General features: G+C 40.7%; 1 protein-coding gene across 4 annotated transcripts in view; it reads left to right on the top strand.

The window, feature by feature from the left end:
- SON (SON DNA and RNA binding protein) overlaps positions 1–22943 on the top strand; it is a 38951-nt gene that overhangs the window by 3258 nt on the left and 12750 nt on the right. For all 4 annotated transcript variants that reach the window (XM_068144550.1, XM_068144548.1, XM_068144551.1 and 1 more), the window contains 6 exons: positions 1278–11276; positions 12938–13098; positions 15519–15659; positions 17032–17220; positions 21434–21544; positions 21908–22024. In XM_068144550.1, the coding sequence (XP_068000651.1) occupies positions 1278–11276; positions 12938–13098; positions 15519–15659; positions 17032–17220; positions 21434–21544; positions 21908–22024 (10718 nt within the window). The remainder of the gene's footprint in view (positions 1–1277; positions 11277–12937; positions 13099–15518; positions 15660–17031; positions 17221–21433; positions 21545–21907; positions 22025–22943) is intronic.

Below are 22943 nucleotides of genomic sequence, written 5' to 3' on the forward strand. Positions count from 1 at the left end.
TAGTTTATGTTGCTGTTAGACAGCAGTTAGGTTATTTAAAAATGTGTAGAGAAAGGTCAATTTGGCTCTGTTTCATTGTCCCCTTTCATTGCATTCACAACACTGTTGGTGAAAACACTTTTTTGTTTAGCTGTTTATGCTGCAAAAATGCGTGTGCTTAAAATAGTTCTTTATGAAATCTTAAGTAATTTTCATTGCTATTACCAAGAGAGGATTTTTTGAATGATTTTGCATTGTTAACTTAAAAGGCTGTGCTTTGTAGTCAGAGACAGGTTTTAATTGGAAAATCCAGATTGCTGCGCTGGCAATATAAATACAGTGATTGAAGATAACATGCAACTGGACTTGAATATGTAGCTCATTTAACAGAAATGACAATAAATTGCTTTTAATGGAAGTGCCTTTCTTATGAAAATATAGCACTAGATCCAAAGGGCGAGAACCTAACACATGTTAAGTTCATGTGAAATGAGGTATAGAATTTAAAGAAGGGTGTTCCTTTTGTCTTTTCCCCTCAATGATTGGTTGTCCTTGCAAGTCACCTGAATGTACTAGTTAATTCCCTGTTTGAAGCACAAGTTCTATTAGGTACTCATAGGCTAGCAGTTACCTGTCAAAACTGCAGTCTGATCTGAGCAGTTGGTTGCCCAGAGTGCCTTAATGCTTGTTTAGAATGTGGGAAGCAGATGCTGTTTGCCAAAGTTTCTTGGAAGGACTTACTTAATGAGGAACCTAATCAGTAAATACACTTAAGAGAATTTTTAACACAGTAGTAATACTGGACTTGCTCACAAGTTAAAGCATAATAGGCAATGATGGGCTAGTCACAATTTATACAATAAACATTCCACCACTTAGATAATTTGTCTGGAAAATGGTGAGGTCATGTTTGACTTCTGTATACATCTAGGTGTAGTTAAAAAGTACATCTTCATTCTCCTGGAAGAATGCACTGTCCAGCTGAATATGGATGGAAGTATATCCCAGCTGCTTCTTGGAAAGAGACATGTTCCCACTGGAACTGTTACTGACCAAGAATATTTTGTTAAGTCTTTGAAAGAAGAGGTAGTTATTTTTACTTGAAGTGACTTCTGAGAGGAAGGTTAAGACGGCTGAAAAGGGAATGTGGTCTATTTGTATATGGTAGTTTAGTGAAGAAGAAATGGGTTTATATTTTTTTATACTTCTGTCTCTGTACTTGGTCACTGGTCTAAAATATTTTTTTAAATGTAGCTTTAATAATATTTACAAGCAAAACATATTTATTCTTTTCTCAGATGTAGACAAAAATACTGTGAAAAATAGTGCTCAGTCTACAAAGAGAAGCTCTACTGCTGAAGATGAAATTCCTAAGAAAAAAGCAAAGAAGAACAAGAAACATAAAAGCAAGAAGAAGAAGAAAAAGAAGAAGAAAAGGAAGAAAGAGAAAAAGCATAAAAAGCAGCCAAAGGAGTCAAAGTTGAGTACACTTCATGGAGACCAGGCAGACTTGCAGCCTGCTTCTCAATTGATGCCAGAGAAATCAAGCTCCCAGCTGACTGTACAGCATGGAGGATTGGGAGATGCAAATCTGTCTGTCCACTTGCATCCAGCAGAATTGTGCTTAAAAGCAAGTGAAGAGCTTGATAGACAAGCTTTAGGACTTGTTTCTCATTCAAGAACTGATTCTCAGCAATCTATGGAAAACCTTGGAAATGAGAAGGGGCCTTTGTGTGCAACAAATCCTCCATTTAGATTAGAAAGCAGTCAATCTGATATGCAAGAAAATGCTAGTATAACTCTTTGCACTAGAGAGGAACAAATTAAACAGACTCATGAAAATGTTTATCCTGTAGCTATTAATGCAAGTGAAAAGGGTGTTCTTGTTACTGGAAATGATACTTCATCTAACATCCTGTCTGGTGTTGCCAATAAATCTGAAATGCAGAAAGATTCAGCAGGAATTCTACCTTCAGAGGTAACAGAAGCACTAAAAGGTTCAGAAGTTACTCTGAAATGTGAAGACACTGGGGAAATAAAAGCTTTGCATACAACTCTTGAGTCTGAGACCATGGAGGTATTTCACTCTGAACCATCTCTACAATCTGTGGCACAATGGGGAGCAAAAGAGTTAGAAGCAATTTCAGACTCTGCATCTTTGGCAAGTGATGTGGCAACAATTACTAAATCTGCAAATCGGGCAGATCTGAATACTGTGATGGTAGCTCACGTGGCTATGGCCGTGGAAGAAGTGAAAATTCCAGAAGCAACTGAAAAATCTCTCTCTGTGGGGAGTGTTAGAGTTTTGGAAGAAGCTCTGCAGCCAATTGCTGTAGTAAAACCCCAAACTTTGGAAAAAATCATTGAACCTCTGGCTGTTGCAGCAGAAGATGTCAGAGAAGCTCAAGAATGTCTGCAAGTTGAAGCAGTCAAAGATGTGGAACATACCACTGATGCTGCAGCAGTGCTGAATGCATCAGGAGTGTTGCTACAACCTAAAGTCTTGACAGATACAGGAAGTGTGGATAGAACTCAGGAATCTGCACTTCCAACAGGAGTGACAGATATGAATGTGGTTACAGGGGCAGAATATTTAAGAGCAACTTCAGAGCCTGTAGCAGTTGTGCAGACTTTCATTCCCCAAACAACTCCAGAAATCCAGATGGCAGAAAGTTTTAAAGGTCCACAAGCAACCATGGAAGTTGCACCACTAGCAGGAGTAAGAGGTCAAGAAATATGTCAAACTGCTCTGCAACTGGAAAATACCAACACTTCACAAATTTCAAATCTGAGAAGTTTGAAAGCAACTGCCCTGTCTCTGCAGAAAGAAGATGTGAGAGAAGATACAGCAGGAGTAGAAACAGACTCAGATGCCAGTCTCCTAGCTATGAAAGTAGGGCCTGTGAGAGCAGTGAAAGGTTTGGAAACAACTATGGGACCTGTAGCTGAAACAGAAAAGAAAGATTCAGAAGCAGGCTGGGACAGAGCTGGGATAGAGACAAAGGCATCTTCATCATACCTACACATGCAAAATGTGAGAGATTCAGATGATACAGTATCTGTAGGTATGGCAAAGATAAAAACTCTGGAAGCAGTGTTGCAGCCTGGAACCCTGGCCATGGCAAGTGGCTTAGAAAATGTGTGTTCTGAAGCCAAAATTGGTAGCAAAGTCTTGGAAGCAAGTCCAGGACTTTCTGCCTTAGAAGAAAAGTCAGAAAGGACACCTGAATCTGTGGTTCTAGGTGTAAGCATGGAACCAGTAGAAGGAATGATGCATTTTAAAACCACAGCAGAGAGAGAACCAATCCATTCAGAAGCAGGTGCAGAATCTCTTGGTGCAAGTAAAACACAAAGTGTCACCATTTCTCAGTCTCAGGTTATGCCACAGACAATAACCTTGCAAACTGAGTTGTTACGGGAGATAAGAGACTCTCAACTAGCTGCCAGTTATTCTACTGCAGAAGTGAGAAATTCAGACAACTTGTCAGAAGTACAGGCCATTGCAGAGGTAAAAGATGTGGAAGCAAGATCAAAAACTTCACACTTAACACAGGTAGTTGTGGAGTCTGAAACAAGGACTCTAACACAAGGCTCGGGAAGGAGATTGGCATCTGAAGCAATACTAGAACCTGTGCAAACTTCAGAAGCAAGTTCAGGATCTGTACAGGTACAAATAGGAGGCTGTTCAGAAACAGAGTCTTTCCCCAGAGTGGAAGGAATGACTACAGCATCAGAAAGAGTGGCGGACGTGACAAACTTGAAAGCTGATGAGGGAACTCAGGGACCTACTGTAGAATATATAATTGCATCAAAGAGGACAAATTCACAGAAAAATGAGCCTTTTCTTATCAATGCAAAAGATTTGGAAGAAGCTTCAGAACCTACAAAAACAAGAGCAGAATATTTGGACCCAGTATCAAAAGCTAGAGAAATTATGTTGATGGAAAGTATGAAAGAAACTGCAACAGTAGAGGTGAAAGATTTGGAAACTGCTCAAGACCCTGAGGTACACATGGATATCCAAAGTTTGAAAACTTTGCAACAATCTGGAAATACAGAGGTGATAAATGTTGTAGGCGATGATTCAGAAGCTGTTCCAGAATCTCTGCACACTGAAAGGCAAGAATATCTGCAAGCTTTTCTGGAAACAAAACCTGCTGCAGAGTGGAAGAGTACAGAGGAGGCACCAGAAATTTTGATTGCTGCTGAGGTGACATCTTCTGAAACAGTTTCAAAACCAGATTTGGAAGCAACACTAGAGCATGAAGTGGCAGCAGAAGCACAATATGCAGAAGAGATGCTGGATCAACAAATGGAAGATGTGAGAGTTCGAAGTCAGTCTCAGGAATGCAAGGTACTGGTTGAGAAGGAAGATGCAGAGCAAACTCAGGCATCTGAACCTTTAATAGCAGAAACAGACTTTAGTTGTTCACATGCAGTAGATGGAAAAGATTCAACAGGGACTTCTGAATCTGAAATAATCAGAGACACAAACCATCTGGAAGCAACTCCAGCTCACATGGTAGAAACAAAAGATTTAGAAAAAGCTCCTCTTCCTGAGACTGCTGTAGAGCTCAAAGATGCAGAAGCAGCTGTGGGATTGGGGACAGAGAAATCAGATTTGGAAGCAGCTCCAGTACCTGAGATTGTTACAGAAGCAATTACTGTACCTGAGACAGAAGCAAGCCAGTTGGAACCCCAGGCTGAGGCTGTCAAAGAGGCAACTCCGGAACAGGAGTCGGAGAAAAGAGACTCAGAAACATCTGATGTGCAACCTGATGTGGCAGCACGAATGAAAGAAACGCTCATGAGACTTGAGAAAGTTATTGAAAAAAGTAGCCATAGAAGCAGTGATAAAAAACATGATGCAAAGAAACAAAAAAGAAGTCGCTCCAAGTCTCAGTCCAGGTCTAGGAAGCGGAAGAAAAAATCAAGGTCACGTTCTACTTCCAGGCGTTTGGCCTCTAAAAGAGCACGTTCTAGGAGTAGAAACTACTCTGTTTCCAGGAAAAAGCGTTCCAAATCTAGATCCCCATCTGTTGAGAAGAGTGAGAGAAGAGTGTCTTCCCGGAGGTCCAGGCGCAGACGTTCTGTGTCATCTGACCGTTACAGGTCTAAATCCAGATCGGCAGAAAAAGGAGGAAGCAGATTGTCCTCTGGGAGGTCCAGACACAGACGTTCCAGGTCATCTGACCGCTACAGATCTAAATCCAGGTCAGTGGAAAAGAGACTGTCCTCCCGAAGGTCCGGGCGCAGACGTTCCAGGTCTTCTGACCGCTACAGATCTAAATCCAGGTCAGTGGAAAAGCGACTGTCCTCTCGAAGGTCTGGGCGCAGACGTTCCAGGTCTTCTGACCGTTACAGGTCTAAATCACGGTCAGCAGAAAAGCGACTGTCCTCACGAAGGTCTGGGCGCAGACGTTCCAGATCTTCTGACCGCTACAGATCTAAATCACGGTCAGCAGAAAAACGACTGTCCTCGCGAAGGTCTGGACGCAGACGTTCCAGGTCTTCTGACCGCTACAGGTCTAAATCTCGATCAGCGGAAAAGCGACTGTCCTCGCGAAGGTCTGGACGCAGACGTTCCAGGTCTTCTGATCGCTACAGGTCTAAATCTCGGTCAGCAGAAAAGAGGGGAAGCAGATTGTCATCTTGGAGATCCCGCCGCAGACGCTCCAGGTCCTCTGACCGTTCTAAATCTAGATCTAGGTCTTGGAGGTTCAGACACAGAGGATCTGGTTCTTCTGATCGTTCAAAATCTAGGTCAAGATCTGTTGAGAAGAGAGGTCGGAAGGCATCTGTACGGAGGTCTAAACGTCAGCGCTCGAAGTCCTCTGACCGTTACAAGTCCAGGTCCCGATCAGTAGAAAAAAGAGATCGAAAGCAGTCATCGCGGAAGTCTAAACGTCAGCGCTCAAAGTCCTCTGATGGTTACAAGTCTAGATCCAAATCAGTGGAAAAGAAGAAGGAGTCCTCACGAAAATCTAAGCGTCGCCGCTCAAAATCTTCTGAACGTTACAAGTCAAGGTCCCGGTCTGTTGAAAAAAAGCGTAAAGAATCTTCAAAAAAATCCAAACGGAAACGTTCCAAGTCCTCCGATAGTGTTAAGTCAAGGTCCAAATCTACAGAAAAAAAAGAGAGTAAGTTAACTTCAGAAAAGGGCAGTGGCAAGCATGTGAAGTCTTCTGAACTTCAGGAGTCAAGCAAATGTCTTGAAAAAGTAGAAGCTTCTGGAACTATTATAAGTGAAGGCAGCTCTTCTAAATCGTCTAATGGTCCCATGTCAGTGTCTCTATCTGATGACAGAGTAAATGGCCCAGAGCTGCCACCAGCATCTGAAAGTGAGTTTTCTAAAACTTGTGATAACCTGGAAGAAACACCAGGTCTGCAGCCTTCTGTGATACCTGAATTGGATAGCTCCAAACCTCCAGATGACCAGGAATCCACACCTGCAGAAAAAACACAGGTTTCAGAGCTTTCTATGACATCTGAAAATGGATCAGCTGAAAAAACAGGGGCTCCAGAGTCTCTATCACTACCTGAACTTACATACTCCACATCCAAATCAAGGTCCTCATCTGTTGAAAAAGAAGATCCAGAGATAACAGAACTTCAGTTCACCACATCCAATGAAGATGACTCAAGATCTACCTCTGTCAAAGAAGTAGAGGGTCCAGAGCCTCTTCCCACGCTTGAAAGTGGATGCTCTGTATCTTCTGATGATTACAAGACAATCTCCTCTGGAAAAATGGGGTCTTCTCTCATATCTGAAAGTGTACCATCTGACTTGTCTGATGGCCATGAATTGAGACATACCCCTACTGAAACAGCAGAGCTTCAGAATTTTTTGCAAGTACCTGAAAGTGAATCCAAGTTGGCTGGCAGCCCTGAGTCTTTTGGAACAGCAGAGGTTCAAAAACGTTTTCTGGCACCTGAAGATTCATGCTCTGTGTTCCCTGATGTCTGTCAGTCAGCTTCCTTGCCTATTGAAACAGGCCAGGTGCAGGAGCCTTCTTTGTCTTCTGACAGGGTATGCTTCAGGTCTCCTGATGGACATGTATTAGGATCCAGCTTTGCTGCACAGACAGAGAAGCTTCCATTGCTCTCTGAAGATGGGTCATTCAAATCACCTGATGGAAATGAACAAAGGTCTTTATCTGTTGAAAAAGTTCAGGCCTCAGATGCTTCTGTGACGCATGGGTGTGGTCCTGTTGAGACTTCAGATGACTTCATTTCACCATTGTCATCTGGAAAAATGCCAGAAGTTGTACTGACAACTGCAGAACAAAGCTGCAAGTCTCATGAAGTTCATGAATCCAGCTCATGTGTTGACAAAGATACAGATAGCCCAAAACTTTCACAAGTACGTGAAATTGACTGCTCTGAATCATCTGAAATGCATGAATTGAGATACCTGCCTGCTGGAAAAATGGAAGGTACAGGATCTGTCTTGATGTCTGTGAGTGGAATTCCTGTGTGCCATGATGGCCGTAATTCACATAATTACTTTGAGAAAACAGAACGTGCAGAACTGTCGCTGGCATCTGCTCATGGATGTTCTGCCTTTCCTGAAGGCTATAAACTGGCATATACCACAGCTGAAAAACTAGAGATGCAGAAGCCTTCTCTCACAGTGGAAAGTGAGTTCCCTAACTCTGCTGATATTTGTGATTCAGTAAGTACACCTACTGAAAAACTTCAGGCCCCAGTGACTTCTCTGACATCTGATGGTGGGCTTTTCCTGTTGCCTCACAGTGAAGAAGGTAGGCATATCCCTGATGCAGAAGTAGAAGTTCAAGAGACATCTGAACTGCAATGTATTGCATCCCACGATAGCCACAAGTTGAGGTCTGCCTATGATGAAGAAACACAGGTGCAGGAGCCACCTGTAGTAGTGGAAAGCACATGTTCTGTTTCTGTTGATGGTTGTGAGTTGACATCCACTGCTTTTGAAAAAGTTGATGTAGGGGAGCCTTCTCAAACATCTGAAAATGAATACAGAATAGTGCTTGATGGCCCAGAGTTGACACCAATCCCTGCTGAAAAAACAGAGATGCAGGAACTTTATCAGATGTCTGAAGAAAGATGTTCAATGCCTGTTGAAAGCCATGAGTTGCAGTCACCTGCTGTTGAAAAGATAGAAATGCAAGAGCCTGCTCTGACATCTGAAAATGAGTATGCTGTATCTTGGGAAGCCCATGAGTTGAGATGCAGCTCTCCTGAAAAGCCAGTGATGCAGGAGGCTTCTGGAGTATCCGACAATGAGTATGCTGTGACTTCTGAAGATCGTGAATTGCTGTCTTCCATTGCTGAAAAAGCAGAGGTACAAGAGTGTTCTCTGCAGTCTGAAAATGAATATACTGTATCTTCTGAATGCCAGGAAATGACAGCTGGACCTGCTGAAAAAGAGGTGCAGCAGCCTTCTCTGATACCTGACAGTGCATATCCCATCTTCCCTGAAGACCAAAGATTACAGTCTGTTGAAAACACAGTGGTGCAGGAGCCTTCACTAGTATCAGAAAGTCAATATGCTGCATCCCCTGAGGAGCGGGAGTTGCACTCTGCTGTTATGGAAAAAACAGAGGAGCAGGAGTGTTCTTTATTGTCTGAAAATGAGTATGATGTGTCTCCTGAAGGCCATGATTTGAGATCCAGTCCTGTTGAAAAAGGAGAGATGGAAGAACCTTCAGAAACATCTGAAAGTGAAAGTTCAATGTCCACTGATAGTCAGGAGTTGCAGTCTACTGTTGTTGGAAGAACAGAGGTGCAGGAGTTGTCTTTAATGTCTGAAGGTGAGTGTGCCATGTCACCTGAAAGTCAGGAGCTGCAGTCTAGCCTTGCTGAAAAGGTAGAGGCTAAGGAACCTTGTCTGGCATCTGAAAATGAACATGCTCTGTCCCATGAAGAATATGAATCAAAATTGAGTCATGCTGAGAAAACTGAGGATATGAATTCTTTGGCATCTGAAAATGATCTCTTGTCTTTTAAGAGCCAGGAAGTAAGATTCACTGCTGTTCAAAATGTAGATGTACAGGAGCTTTCCTCAGTACCTGAAAATGAGCATACAGCATCACCTGATGGCCAGGAGTTGAGATTCCCTGCTGCTGAAAAAGTAGATGGTCTAGAATCTTTGACTGTAAATGAAGGAGCTTCCATGTACCATGATGACTTGAAATCCATCCCTGTCGAAAAAACAGATGATGCAATGCCTTCTGTAATGCCTGAAAGTGGATGCTCCATGTCCCCTGATGGTTACAGTGTGAAATCTGGCCCTGGTGAAGAAACAGGGGATCTAGAGCCCTCTTTGATATCTGAACGTAGGCATTCCACATCCTCGTATCAGGAAGGTCATGAGCTGAAATCTCCTCTGGAGGAAGAGGGGCTGGAGTCCTTGAATTCTGATCATAGACGATCTGTGTCCCCTGAAGGCCATGACCAGAAATCTGCTGTAGATGAAGAAATAGATGATCTGGAGCCTGCTTTGATGTCTGAATGTAGGCGCTCCACATCTCCTGATGAGCATGAGTCAAGATCTAGCATTGAAGAAGCTGACTATCTGGAGCAGCCTTTGACAACAGAACGTAGAAGCTCCGTGTCTTCTGATGAGCATGAGTCAAGGTCTACCACTGGGGAAGAGTTAGAGGATGCAGAGCCCTCCTTGACAGCTGAACGAAGAGACTCCGTATCGTCTGATGAGCATGAATCGAGGTCTACCGCTGGTGAAGATGTAGAAGATGCTGAACCCTCTTTGATATCCAAACGTAGGCACTCCACATCCTCTGATGACCATGAGTCAAGATCAACTGGTGAAGAAATAGAGGATTTGGAACCTGTGACAGCTGATCATAGACGCTCTGTGTCTCCTGATGGACACGAGTCAAGGTCAACCACTGGTGAAGAAGCAGAGGACCAGGAGCTCTCTTTGACAGCTGAACGTAGACACTCCACATCATCAGATGAACATGAGTCAAGGTCTACCATTGGCGAAGATGTGGAGGATATGGAACCCTCCTTGACAGCTGAACAAAGAGATTCCACATCATCAGATGAGCATGAGTCACAATCTACCACCGGTGAAGAAGCAGAAGATATGGAACCCACTCTTGCAACTGAACATAGACGTTCCACATCCCCTGATGGTCGTGAATCAAGGTCTACCATTGAAGATGATGTGGAGCCCTCCTTAGCAGCTGAACGAAGAGACTCCACGTCATCAGATGACCATGAGTCAAGGTCTACCACTGGTGAAGAGGGTGAGGATGGGGAGCCCTCTTTGGCAGATGAAGATAAACAGGATTCCACCCCTCTTGAGAGGCTGGAGGAACAGGACTCTTCCTTTATACCTGAAAGCAGGCATTCTGAGTCATCTGAACGCGAAAAGTCTAGATCCAAATCTGTTGATCAAACATCTGACAAAGAGTCTTCACAAAGATCTGTAAGCAGACACTCAAAATCTCCTACTGGCCAAAAAAGTCGATCCACATCTGTAGAAAAAGCAGCAGACAGAGAGTCTTCACGGAGATCTAGACGTAGACGTTCCAGGTCTGCTGCTCGCCAGAAGAGTAGATCCACATCTGTTGAAAAAGCAGATGAATCCTCCCGGAGGTCGAGGCACAGACGCTCCCGGTCCATTGCTCACCAAAGGAGTCGATCAACATCTGTTGAAAAAGCAACTGACAAAGAGTCTTCGCGGAGATCTAGACGTAGACGCTCTAGGTCCACTGCTCGCCAAAGGAGCCAATCCAAGTCTGCTGAAAAAACAGCGGACAAAGAATCTTCACGTAGGTCTAGAAGCAGACGCTCCAGGTCTTCTCAGCGCAGATCCCAGAGATACGATACAGAATCTCACTCTAGACGGAATCGTTCTAGATCAGTAACACGGAGAAGAGCGTCAAGATCAAGATCTAATCGTCGCTCTCGGTCTAGCTCACTATCACGTTCAAGGCACAGAAGGAGGAGTAGGTCAAGGTCAGCATCAAGAAGGCGACGTTCTTTATCAAGAGACAGGCGCAAGAGATCCCAGAGAAATAGATCAAGATCTACTGACAGAAGGAGAAGAAGATCAGATTCCAGAGATCGTAGAATATCACTCAGATTACGGAGCAGGAGTCGAACACCTATTCGTCAAAGACGATCAAGGTCAAGAGGAAGAAGACGGAGCTCTAGTAGGTCACCAATTCGATTACGGCGATCAAGATCTTCAGGGAGAAGAAGATACAGCAGATCACCTGATCGTCGCAGGTCAAGGTCATCAGAACGATTTTCAAGCAGGTCACCTAAACGTCTTACAGACTTGGGTAAGTGATCATTTTATTTTCAACAGTTCCATCATTATGTGACAACTGTCTCATATACATGGTCTTAATTTTATTATTTCTGCATAGCATTCATAAGGGTTTTAATAGAATCCTAGAATGCATTGGGTTGGAAGGGACCTCTTGAAGTCATCTAGTCCAAACCCCTGCAGTAACCAGGGACATTCCCAACTAGATCAGGTTGCTCAAAGTCTCAACAAGCCTGACCTTGGAAGTATTTTTCTGCATTACTTTTAGATGGTGACTTCCAGTAGAAACTTACGTTGAGCTGAATCAGTGCTTACCATTTGGATGAAAGCGTATCTAGAGCAGGCTATGTCTTGCTTATAGCACTTCTGTACAAAAGTGTTTTGTCAGAGTGTTGAAGAACACTCTTTGTAATACCTTTAAAGGTCAAGTGCACTGCAAGAACTCTATAGAGTTCCTTGCTTTCCTAAAGGAAAAAGATAGGGCATGGAAGACCATCTGAAAGTAAGCACCAGCTGGATAGTTCTTTGCTCTCTTGTCAGCTGTAATCCTTGTTTATTTTTTTCCATTGCTCCGTCTTGTGTCTTTACCTTGGTAAGAACTTAGGGGGAAGGCAGACCCATTTCCAAAAATATTTTTAGACCTAGCTGACTGAAAAATAAAACATCCTAAGGAACTGCATCTTTTCTCTGTGACTGGAAAAAGAAAGGCCTTGTAGTTTTCTGAGGTATTAAGTTATGTAAGGAGAGAGAAGGTTTTAATTTGGTGAGATGAGTCTGTGAGGAAGCCTTCTTTTTTGGACCTCAGGCTCTTATCTTGTCTTAAAAAGTTACTGTGGAAGTCCCTCTGCAAGAGAATTATTTTTGTGCAGAACATGAGAGTTAATGAGCATCCTTGAGTCATGGAGTCACAGAATGTTAAGGGCTAGAAGGGACCTTGAAAGATCATCTAGTCCAACCCCCCTTGGCAGAGCAGGATCACCTATACCAAATCACACAGGAATGCATCCAGGTGGGTTTTGAGTATCTCCAGAGAGGAAGTGGTGTAGTTTTAGGATTTTTGTAAAGCTGAGATAGTGGTGTTGCATTTATTTGCAAACAGGCGGATCAGATAAGACTTTATTTCATCCCCTGTTCCTGTCATAGGGCCACACGATTTTTTTCATTAATAAAGCAAAATATTGTTTTATTAACAGCTTTGCATATAGCTGTTTTTTACGCAAGTGCATATTTTATTCAGTGCCGATGTTTTTCTGTTGATTGCTTGTAAGTAGCTTTCAGGCTACATACTAGGGGACTTGAGAGGACTTCCTGAGGATCTTTGAATGCATTTCAGAGATAGTTAGGAAGTAGACTTTGTAATTTCTGCTGTGAAGAAAAGACTTGGCGTTTTCAAAACTAGAATAAAGCTCTGAAGTAAAATATGCATCAAAAATTCTGGGGTTTGGAGGATTGTGAGTGCTGTAATTTGGACTCCTTTGTGTTAAATTTGCAATTTTATTTAGCTATTGAGCAGACCAAATTAAAAAAAAACCCAAATCTGGAGCAACTAAGTACAATAAAAATGCACTATGTGGGTAAAATCTTGTGTCTTGTTTTTTTGGGGTACTTGATTTAGTCTTCTGTAAAAATAGTAACTTTCCTTTAAAAAAACCCATACTGTTTTGGTCTTTTTAGACAAGGCCCAGCTACTTGAAATAGCCAAAGCTAATGCAGCCGCTATGTGTGCTAAGTCTGGTGTTCCCTTACCGCCAAGCCTGATGCCTTTGTTATCTCAAAAGAAGGACGACAAAGCCAATCAGAAGTCATCAAGAGATACATTGAAGGAGCTCACTGAGGTAAGCAAGAGCAGTGTCAAGTCTGAAAATAAGTAGATGTTTGGGTTTTTTTGTGACTCCTAGGCAAGCTGTCATTATGTGTGCAGGTAAGGGCATGGTTTGCGTTTAAGTTGGCTTGGGGTTTGAGCCCTTACTCCATATGCAGCTCTTTTTGAAGTAATGAAAACAGACATTTCAGTTCCATGGAAATCCAGTTCTTTTACTGGTTTCAGCTTTGATTCCGTTCTGCTTTCCTACAGATTGGTAGTTCTCGCAGTCTTGTTAACAAAACCCAAATCTTTCACCTCAGGTTTTTGGCTCTGGTGTTGTTAGTTATGTTCTTTTGTTGGCAAATTTGAGGTCAGTAAGTGTTATTTATGCATTAAAAATCAAGTGTCCACTTCACATAATGCTGTATTTTTTAATGTGTACTTCTCAGTTGAAGTCTACAGATGGGATGGTTTTGTTCTGATTGTGAGGAAGAAATGGATACTTGTCCTTTTACTGTAGTAATGTCAGTTTGTTCAATTTCCTAATTTCCCCCTATTTTTTTTTTCTCTTAGAAATTCAAGAAAATTTGTAAATGAAAAACAAAAGTGCCCTTTTATTTTTTTTTTCTTTAATTGTTTTATTTTTCAGTTGCATAACCAGCATGACAGTTCTGGCATACCTGTTTATGGAAGTAATACCTGAAGTTAAGCAATATCAAATTGCTGGGAAGTACTTTCTTAGTTATGTGTGGGCTAGTGGATGCAGAAGTACTTGTCAGTGAAACAACTGAGATTATGCAGATATCTTAAGTGGCTCTTAATGTAGCCTAACCAATATGCAGTGTAGCTAGTGGCACTCTGATAGCCCCAAACCTGCCCCTTCCTTGCCCATTCAAACTGTGGGAATCTGCTGGATGCTATTACTATTCTGTTGAAACACAGCTGGCCACAGAAGCAGTGCAGGCCATTGGCTTATGGTGGAGCTCTTAACTGGGGAACCCTGCCAGAGTCTCTTCAGCTTCTTGCAAATCTGGATGCATTGTCTTTCCACTGCAGCATAACCTGCAAATTGGATATGCTATTTAGATTTAGTTGGCAGCCCACTAATAACTATATATAATACATTTTGTTTATTAGCTCTCCAAATAGTGCAGGCTTTTCCTGTTGCCTAAAGAATGTGCTTTAGTCACTGTAAGTGTGCAGGAGTACAAAAGTATTTACTTATAATGGTGTTTAAGACCGGTGCCATCGGTGTGTCTTGACTTTTAGTGATAAAGCTGCTTGTTTGCTCCTTATATGCCAACAATGAAGTGATCAAACATGTGATTTATAAACTTGAACTAGAATCAAATCAGATGATGACTTCACTTTTCAAGTATTACTTTCCCAATTATTATGTCCTCAAGTGCCTTTTAAGTCTGCTTCTCATCAATGGGAACATCATAGACGCATGATACTAGACTATAATATTCTCAAATACATTTTGAACTAAGTTATAGCTGTTCTTGGTAAGCACTCAGTGCAGATAACTATGATCAGTGAAGAGTTTTTCATCATAAAATTCTGGACACTCTGGAACATCTCTTTTTTAAGTTCTTATTTGACTCCAGCATCCCTGTAGCACTTACGTTTTATAGTCAATTTCTCTGTTTTGTACCTGGCCAAAGTCAATTTCAGAAAAAATCTGAGGTCTTTTTGTAGCTGTTATTCTTGACTGGGTCCCTGCATTACCGGTGGAACTTAGAATTAGAACTATTAGGGGAGGTTCAGGCTGGAGGTCAGGAGGAATTTTACGCAGAGAGAGTGATTGCCCATTGGAATGGGCTGCCCGGGGAGCTGGTGGAGTTGCCATCTCTGGAGGTGTTCAGGAGGAGACTTGATAGGGTGCTTGGTTGCATGGTTTAGTTGGTTGGGTGGTGTTGGATGATAGGTTGGACTCGATGATCTTGAAGGTCTCTTCCAACCTGGTCTGGTCTGTCCTATTCCTATTCCTATTCCTTTTCTATTCCATTCCATTCCATTCCATTCTTAGGTTTTCCTATGTAGCAGTTTTGTGAGTTGTACTGAAGTTTCTATCAGGTTGCGGTATGCTAGTTATGTGGGGTGCCAGACAGCCAATGTGTTCCTGGAATGTTTGTGCTCTTAGATGCACATCTCACAGCGTGCACAGCATAGCATGTTTGGCTGTATGCTACTTGAAATCATAGGTCTGTAAAATGACTCACTGCATGAGTGCTTATCAGACCGTAGGTACGTAACTGGTAACGTGTGTAAAATGTCAAAAGTTACATACAATGGTGACGTTGCTAAAAGATTTTCTCAGTTTATATTTCCTGCTTTGGAAAAGAAAACCACTTTTTAGAGCAAATGTTCTTTTTGGATGTTTTGGTTGACAGTCAAGGTTTATTCAGAGTTTTTTAATATTTTTTAAAATACTTCCATATCTTTTAGAAATGCAAGAAGATTGCTCAAAGCACAGATGATGTGATAGTGAACAAACCTCACGTTTCTGATGAAGAGGAGGAAGAACGTCCTTTCTATAACCACCCTTTCAAGCTCAGTGAACCCAAACCTATCTTCTTTAATTTAACTGTGAGTATTTCTTTTATTTTCAGTATCATACATTGTGGTTGTTTTTAAGTAATGAAAGCAATTCTGCAGAAATTAAACAGGGCTTGATAATCTTGTGGTGGTCTTAAAAGTGCTCTTGCCTATGATAAGAAACTTGCCCACTGGCTGTGGAATTGTGGAGTTTCCATAATTGGAGTGAAACATTTTTGATTTTTATCAAAGTCTTTGCAGCTCAGATAACATGAAGAGGCTTGGTTTTACTTCATGTTTTCATTACCAAAAAAATCAGTGTGAATTTACAGACAGTATTGGAGTTCAGAAGTGCTTTTGGAACAGCATTGCTTTTCTTTAACAGACAAACCAAAAACCCCCTAGCAGAATCCTAAACTTATTTTGAAGTGTTTTAAATAGAATGATGCCATCAGCTTTGTGTGAAAGTCTGCTCTGACTTTGCAGGGTATAAAGTGCTACAGAAGTATTAATATGCTAATTGGAAATCTGAATAGCATTTACATGTTGGTGTCCAAATATATATATAGCTTGTGGTGTGCACAAGATAAGCAATGTAAGATGGAAAGTAGATTTATCCTTTACATTGTGCTGTTAGAAATGTGGTATGACAAAACTCAAGAAACCTTGAGATCTGTACAGGTTCCAAAGAGGAATGTTCTTTATAGCCTGTGCTGCCTGTTTACCACAGTTTTGACCTTCTAAGTATCAGCCTTTTGAGATTCTAGTCTTACAACCATTCCCATCCATGTTCCTCTGATAGTTGGAGTTTACCCAATACTGTGAGCTGTCTGGGCTCTGTTTGCTTCTTAGATAAGGAACTGGTTGGGTATTTCTGCAGACTCTTGATGTATTAGCAAGACTTTCTAAGGAAAACAAGCTCATGGACTTAATGTACTCTGAGGTTCATGCTGCTATTTAAGAAATAATCAAAAACCAGAAAGCAAAACGTTGAAAATGGCTTTCTCTGTATAATTGAGAGCTTTTTATCATCATGTGGATATCACAGCCAGTTTTTACTGCCCAGAAGTTTTATTTTAGATCTTTCCATTATGAAATGTATGTGTGGCAGATTAAGCTTACTTTCTCTAGGATGGGGTGGAGGGACACTAATTGGGAGTGAGATTTTTGCATTTTTTTGTCTGCTGAAGCTAATTTAAGCAATTTTAGCTTCTAGTTGTTTCATCTTTTCTTATACTGCCTTTTGTTCCTTATTTGTTTGGTAAAATGATTTGTTGTAAAGGCTTTTGGTTTGATGTTAGTGAGGATGGCTGTGCTACGAAAGTTTAATTCCAGGTGTGTGCAGTTAAGTAGTTTCTCAGAGGTAAATGCGAGTGTTGTGTGTTTTCAAGTTTTTAACTTCTTCTAATTTTGTTTCTTTAAGACTCCTAGCATAAAACCAGCACCACCACCACAACCAAAAAACCAGGTCAGCCTGTCAAAGGAATTTCCTGTTTCATCTGGTTCTCAACATAGGAAAAAAGAAGCGGATAGTGTGTATGGAGAATGGGTTCCAGTTGAAAAAGGCAAAGAAGATAGCAAGGATGATGTTTTCCCCAAACCATCCATTGAGGTAAGGAAGGAAAGGAAAGCGTATCATATAAGAAAACCCAAACCGTTACCCAATCAGTCTGGCATCAAATTGCAGTCTGGGAAAAAAAAAAAGCTTACATAGGTAGCATCTAACAATTCAATGAGCTAATTGCCTGAACTGCTGCACTCTGCAGCTTTGGTCACCATGTTCATGTGGGCAGTGATGAAAGCAGCCTGTACCCATACTGTGTGCTTTTGTCAGCTAATGAATTCTTTGTCTCAATAGAATTTAAACGTTTGCTAGAAGGTGAAAAGCAAGTTTCTTGTCCAGGTTCCTGCAGAGGTTAATACTCTTTGAGACCTTAATACTTACAAATTTATTTTCAGTTGTCCTACCACTTAAAGCAATAACGTTGCATTGACATGTAACCCCTTAAAAATAGACTGGAAAATCCTTTCTGAACCTTCCATTTCATCTGGATGTATCTACTCTATTTTTTTAGCTTTACAGTCATGTTTTTCTCATGTGTTGTCTTCCATATGGCTGTCCAAAAGAAAATATTAATTGTATGTATGATAAACTTAAAAAACCCAATGTTTTTCCCCTTGAAATGCCTTCAAAAGGATATTTTTGGGGGGGGGGTTGTAATTAAGTAAATATTTAAGGCAGATGTACATTTTTGCAAGTTGATGTTTCCTACACTCAGTCTGAAGACTCATTCTCATGCCTTTCAAAACAGATCCCCAGAAAAAAGCCTTGGTATAAATTTCTGATGGAACAATCTTTCCACTTGTTATGTTCTGTTTTCAAGAACTTTATAAGATTGTACCATTCATCTCCTGAAGCACAGAAGGTGTTATTACTCTTCTGTGTCTTTCACAGCACCAAAAGCACCGTGAGCATAACCTAGTCAACAGACATTTTCACAGTATGCCTCAGTTTGATGATCAGGCACCCAATTCATTGTTCCCTCAGTGTAGATGATAACTGCTGTTTGGTATTTGTCATGAATGACTAATAAGCATTCTGAAATGTTTGTGCAGAGTGTTATTCCCAGTTTACTAGTGCATATGTAAAAAGTCCAGAGCACAGAAACATTGTATGCAAATATTTGGCCTTGTTGATACCAGGTGGTAAAATGTCTTGTCCTTCAAATGGTTAGTGATACAGGTTTGGGCAAGCTCTGTAGATGTCTGCATCCAGGTTGCCAGTGGGGCTAGGTTTGTGTCTTTCCCAAATGAAGCTAGCAAAGCACCAGTGGTTTGTGTATTGATTGTGTAGAGGAAGCCTTAAAAACTGACGTTGGCGTAAATGCATTTGGCATAACTTTCTTTCCTGTCACGTGTATCTTTATAAATGCTTGTAACAATGTTGTCTGTTTTTATATATTGTAAATAAATATTTTAATTTGCATTTACCTTAACTTGGTTTGTGTTAAGGGTGATTTCAAGGGTCATTAGCTGACAGCAGAGTGTACTCTTCTCTTGGGCTTGGCAATCCTTACTTTTTGATATACAGGAATATTCTTGTAGTAGCAGAATCTCTGTATGTTTCTCCAGGGTGTCTGAAAGGTAACAGAGTGCTTCTCTGCTTATTTTTTTTTAAATGCCTCTGAGGACTCCTTCTGTGAAATGGCTTTATTTGAACTAAATAAGCCAGATGAGCTCCCTTGCTGCTGGGAGTAGAGTAGTGGGGTGTGTGTTCAGATTCAAAGGAACTTTGGTATACAATTTGCCCCTATTCATTTTTGCTAATTTTGAAATCTCATCATCCCAATTTTGATGCAGGTCTATGTTGACATGCTAAAAAAACCCATTAATTGATTTTACTGTTACATTTTTACTCAAGTCATAGAATTAGTTATGGGAATATGCAATCTGAAATAGCCCCACTAATACAGGATGAATTATTTAATGTGATTGGGGTCATTGGAGATGATGGAAAAAGTCTTGAGTAATCTGAAGCATCTGCGTGTCTCTAGAAGCTAGAGAAAGGTGTGAGAAAGATGCTGTATTCAAAAGTCTGAAAGTACAGGCCTGAAGTGTTGTATTTAAGTTTGGAGTCTACACTGGTGACTTATGCAGAGAAGCTGTCCTGATCTGAGAATGTAGAAAATGCATTTTAGTGTATCAGTGGACCTGTGAAGTATGTCAGAAATGGTTGCTTTTAATTGTCAGCCTTTTCCTTCTTGCTTATTTGTGTCTGTGGGTAAAATGTTACCAAGAGTCAGGATGGAAAAGGCAGAACTTTTGTGGAGAATAACATGCTGAACTTGAAACTGTTTTACTTGACTAAATAATAACAACTTTTCATACTTCAAGCAGAGATTTTTTTTTTCAAGATCCAAAGCTGCCACCGAGTGTCTTGACATAATACAAAGCCATGATGGTCTCCAAAATGGTGACTGACCATGTGGGAAAGTGTATGGGAATTCTAACTAACCAGGGTATCTACTAATAGGCCCCAGTCCGGTAAAGCACTAAAGTACACATGTATGTTTAAGTATGTGAGTGGTCCTAATGTGATTTCAGTGGACTACTTGCATGCCTATGTGTATTGCTGGATTGAAGCTTTTGGTGAGTAGAATAACTTTTATATATCTCCTGAACCAGTTTCACAACCCAATAGATTAAAAGAATTATTTTAACTACCTAAGGGAAGCTTATTAACTCCAAGTGTGTATTTTAAACAGGCGTTCTTTCACACACATGACTGTCATGTTAGGTGATAGCTAGAAAATCTTCTAATTCTCCTTGTGCCTTGTTTGTGATCTGTCTTTTCTCTTAACTGGGACAAAAAATAAGCACTGAAGTCAGTTTCATAGACACTTAAGACTTCTGGAATTTTAAATCAGTCTTGGTCAGTGACAGATGTTTCACCAGTAGTCTTCCCAACTAAATACTTTTGTCCTAAATAGTAAAAACAATCCTCCATCATAAAGTAATTACTTTTGACTATTCAATCTTAACTTTTTTCTTCTGCAATTGTGGACATTCATGTTTACCTTTTACTGTTCATCAGTATCTACTAAATTGTTGACCTGGTTCCTGTGAGAGGAATTCTGTGGATTAACTCATTTTCTGTTCAGCAGAGTCAATTTTAAATTAGTTTCATTTTTTTCTATTGGCCTTTTAGTCTAGTGTAATGTGTCTGAGGCTAAGGTTATGAGACAGCAACTGACAAAAGATAGAAGCCTTTAGTGAAAGAAAACAAATTCATCTGTCAGTTTACTTTGTCTATATGCCACCTGCTGTTTTGATTACTGGCTTTCTTTTGTGCTTCAAACGCTTCCAGCCCTTCAGTCTCCTTCAGGTGCTCATTTCCAAAGAAATTTCTCTGAGTACTGTTCTTTTTCTCCTTTGGAAAGAGAATGATCCACAAAAGGCACATCAAGTGAAGAACAAGGCACAAGTAGTTTTATACAAGAGCTGTATATTAACCATAATTGTTACATCTTCTTATCCCCAAATGTTGTTTTCTTCTTGATTGCTTCGCCCAGAGAAAAGGTTTTAATTGAGCTTCTTTCCTTAGTCCATAATTTTACCCAAAGGATTCTGGTTGGTATGCACCAGATAGGTTGATTTTTGGTTTCCCCCCCCCCCCCTTAAATTTTGTTCTAGTTCAGCAGCACAAACCTAAATAATCCATTCCAAGTCAATTTTATGAGCTACCAGTCTGATTTCACTTTCACTCAAGTCTGGTTTAGGCTGAAGATTGAAACACTAAAGCCAAGTTAATGAAATAAATGTGAATCTTGCTGTATATTTTTTGTACATATAACTTGGAGTTTTAGTGAACCTTAACAGTAGGGTGGTCATGTGAACAGCTCTGTATGAGGGCTTTTGGTTTTTTAAATTCTTAGCTAAATTGCATTTAATTCTGTTGGTTAATATAATCTCACTGAACGATGATAGGTTCATATAATCTCATTGAACAGTGAACTATTTAAGTATTACACACCACAACTTTTTCTGACCAAAATAGTTACCTGAAAAGAATTCTTTTTGATGCTTTGTCTGTGCAGATGTTACTTAATTATCTCAGGGTGTTGTACTTTGGATTTTGTGTCTGTTTAGGAAAGCCATATTGCATATACTTAACAGGCAGTCCCAGGATTTTTTTTCATGCTGTCAGACCAACTATTCAATGCATAAAACAACTTTGTAGCATTTATCCTACAACAGCTTTTTCCAGATCAAATAGATACTGTTATGACCCAAAGCATTTTTAAAAGAAGTCTTTTTCTTCCTAGGGCGTGGACATAACTACAGCTATGAATGACCGAGCACTGGCTCAGAAAAGGCTCAATGAGAACACATTTGATTTAGAGGCCATGTGCATGTTAAACCGTGCACAGGAACAGGTATGTTGCACTTTTTCATCAGCAGTGTGACCAACTTAAAGTAAATGTTTACCTTTCATGCCAGCTGATTCTTTTTCTTAAATATATTAAGTGGGGGCTTTTGGAAACCGATTAAAATTGTTGCCTCTATTTTGCTCTTCAGAACACTCACTTTGAGGATAAGCAAACCATGAGTAACGGACTTGTCAGACTTTAAGCTCATGCTTCAGGCTTAATGTAGAAAGATGCTCAGTTTTTTTGACTGGATGTTTACAAATGATTGCTAATAAACACAGCACTAAACTTCTGAGAATCAACAGATCATTACAAAGGTAAAATGTGCCATTTTTTGGTTTGGCCTCACATTTTGCTTTTATTTTGTAGATTGATGCCTGGGCTCAATCAAACTCCATACCCGGCCAGTTCACAGGAAGTACTGGAGCACAGATACTGTCCTCAGACGAGCTGACCAACAGTGGTCCCCAAGCATGGATTAGAAAGGTAGAAGTTCTGCAGACATACTGTTCTAACCATCATGTTTTAAATAGCAGTGGAAGTATTGGAAAATGCAAAAAATGTGCCTTAAAAACCTATGGTAATGCATGTGTCAAATACAACAGGTTGAGTTAAATCATTGTCTCTGATCAATTCAGACACTTGCTGCTGCTGTGTCCATTTTGTTGTGCATTGAGGTGTTGCTCATGACATTAGAGTACTCCAATAACGTGTGCGTCTGGTACTTGAGTCAGATTGGTTCCTATATGCTGTGACCGTACACTGAAATGACATTTGTGATGCTGGTATGGTTGCAGTGGTAGGTCCATCACCACGTTTATGGAATTGGAACAGATCAGGCAAGGTGTGATCCTGATGCTATTGAAGTCAGTGGATGTTCTGTGATCAGATTCAGCGAACCAAGCCCCAAACGGCTGTTTTGTTTGACTTGGTTCTCTCTGATTGCTACTTTGCTTCTATTTGTATCACCAGGATCTTCTGGGAACCATGAGGTCTGGAATGCTAAATAAGGAGTTGCAGTTGGGTTAATAGATTTAATGTCATCCTACAGTGAAATAGCTACCTCTTATGGCAGAGTAACACTGACTTACTTTTGGGGCGTGGTGCGTCATACATACATGCGTTTTATAAGTTTAATAATTCATGCTTCATCTGTGAAAACGAATACCAAACTGATTCTCTTTCAAGAAGTAGAACTGAGGAATTCAAGCAATCTCCACCTCTCAGGCAAAAAAAAGAAAGAGTTATGGTGGTCAGTCTTGCAAGTAATACAGTGTATCTGCTTAGCCTTACAGAATGTGCTGTTAAGACAACGCTCAAACCAGGGCGGTAGGTTAGATTTGAGGCTTAGGTAGAATTTTCCATAAAACTGGGTGTCAACTGAGCACTAAAAGCCTGGAATCCT

Source organism: Melanerpes formicivorus, unplaced genomic scaffold (assembly GCF_026170545.1).
Source record: "Melanerpes formicivorus ecotype bairdi unplaced genomic scaffold, bMelFor1.0.p_v2 SCAF_11, whole genome shotgun sequence".
NCBI classification, from domain to species: Eukaryota; Metazoa; Chordata; class Aves; order Piciformes; family Picidae; genus Melanerpes; species Melanerpes formicivorus.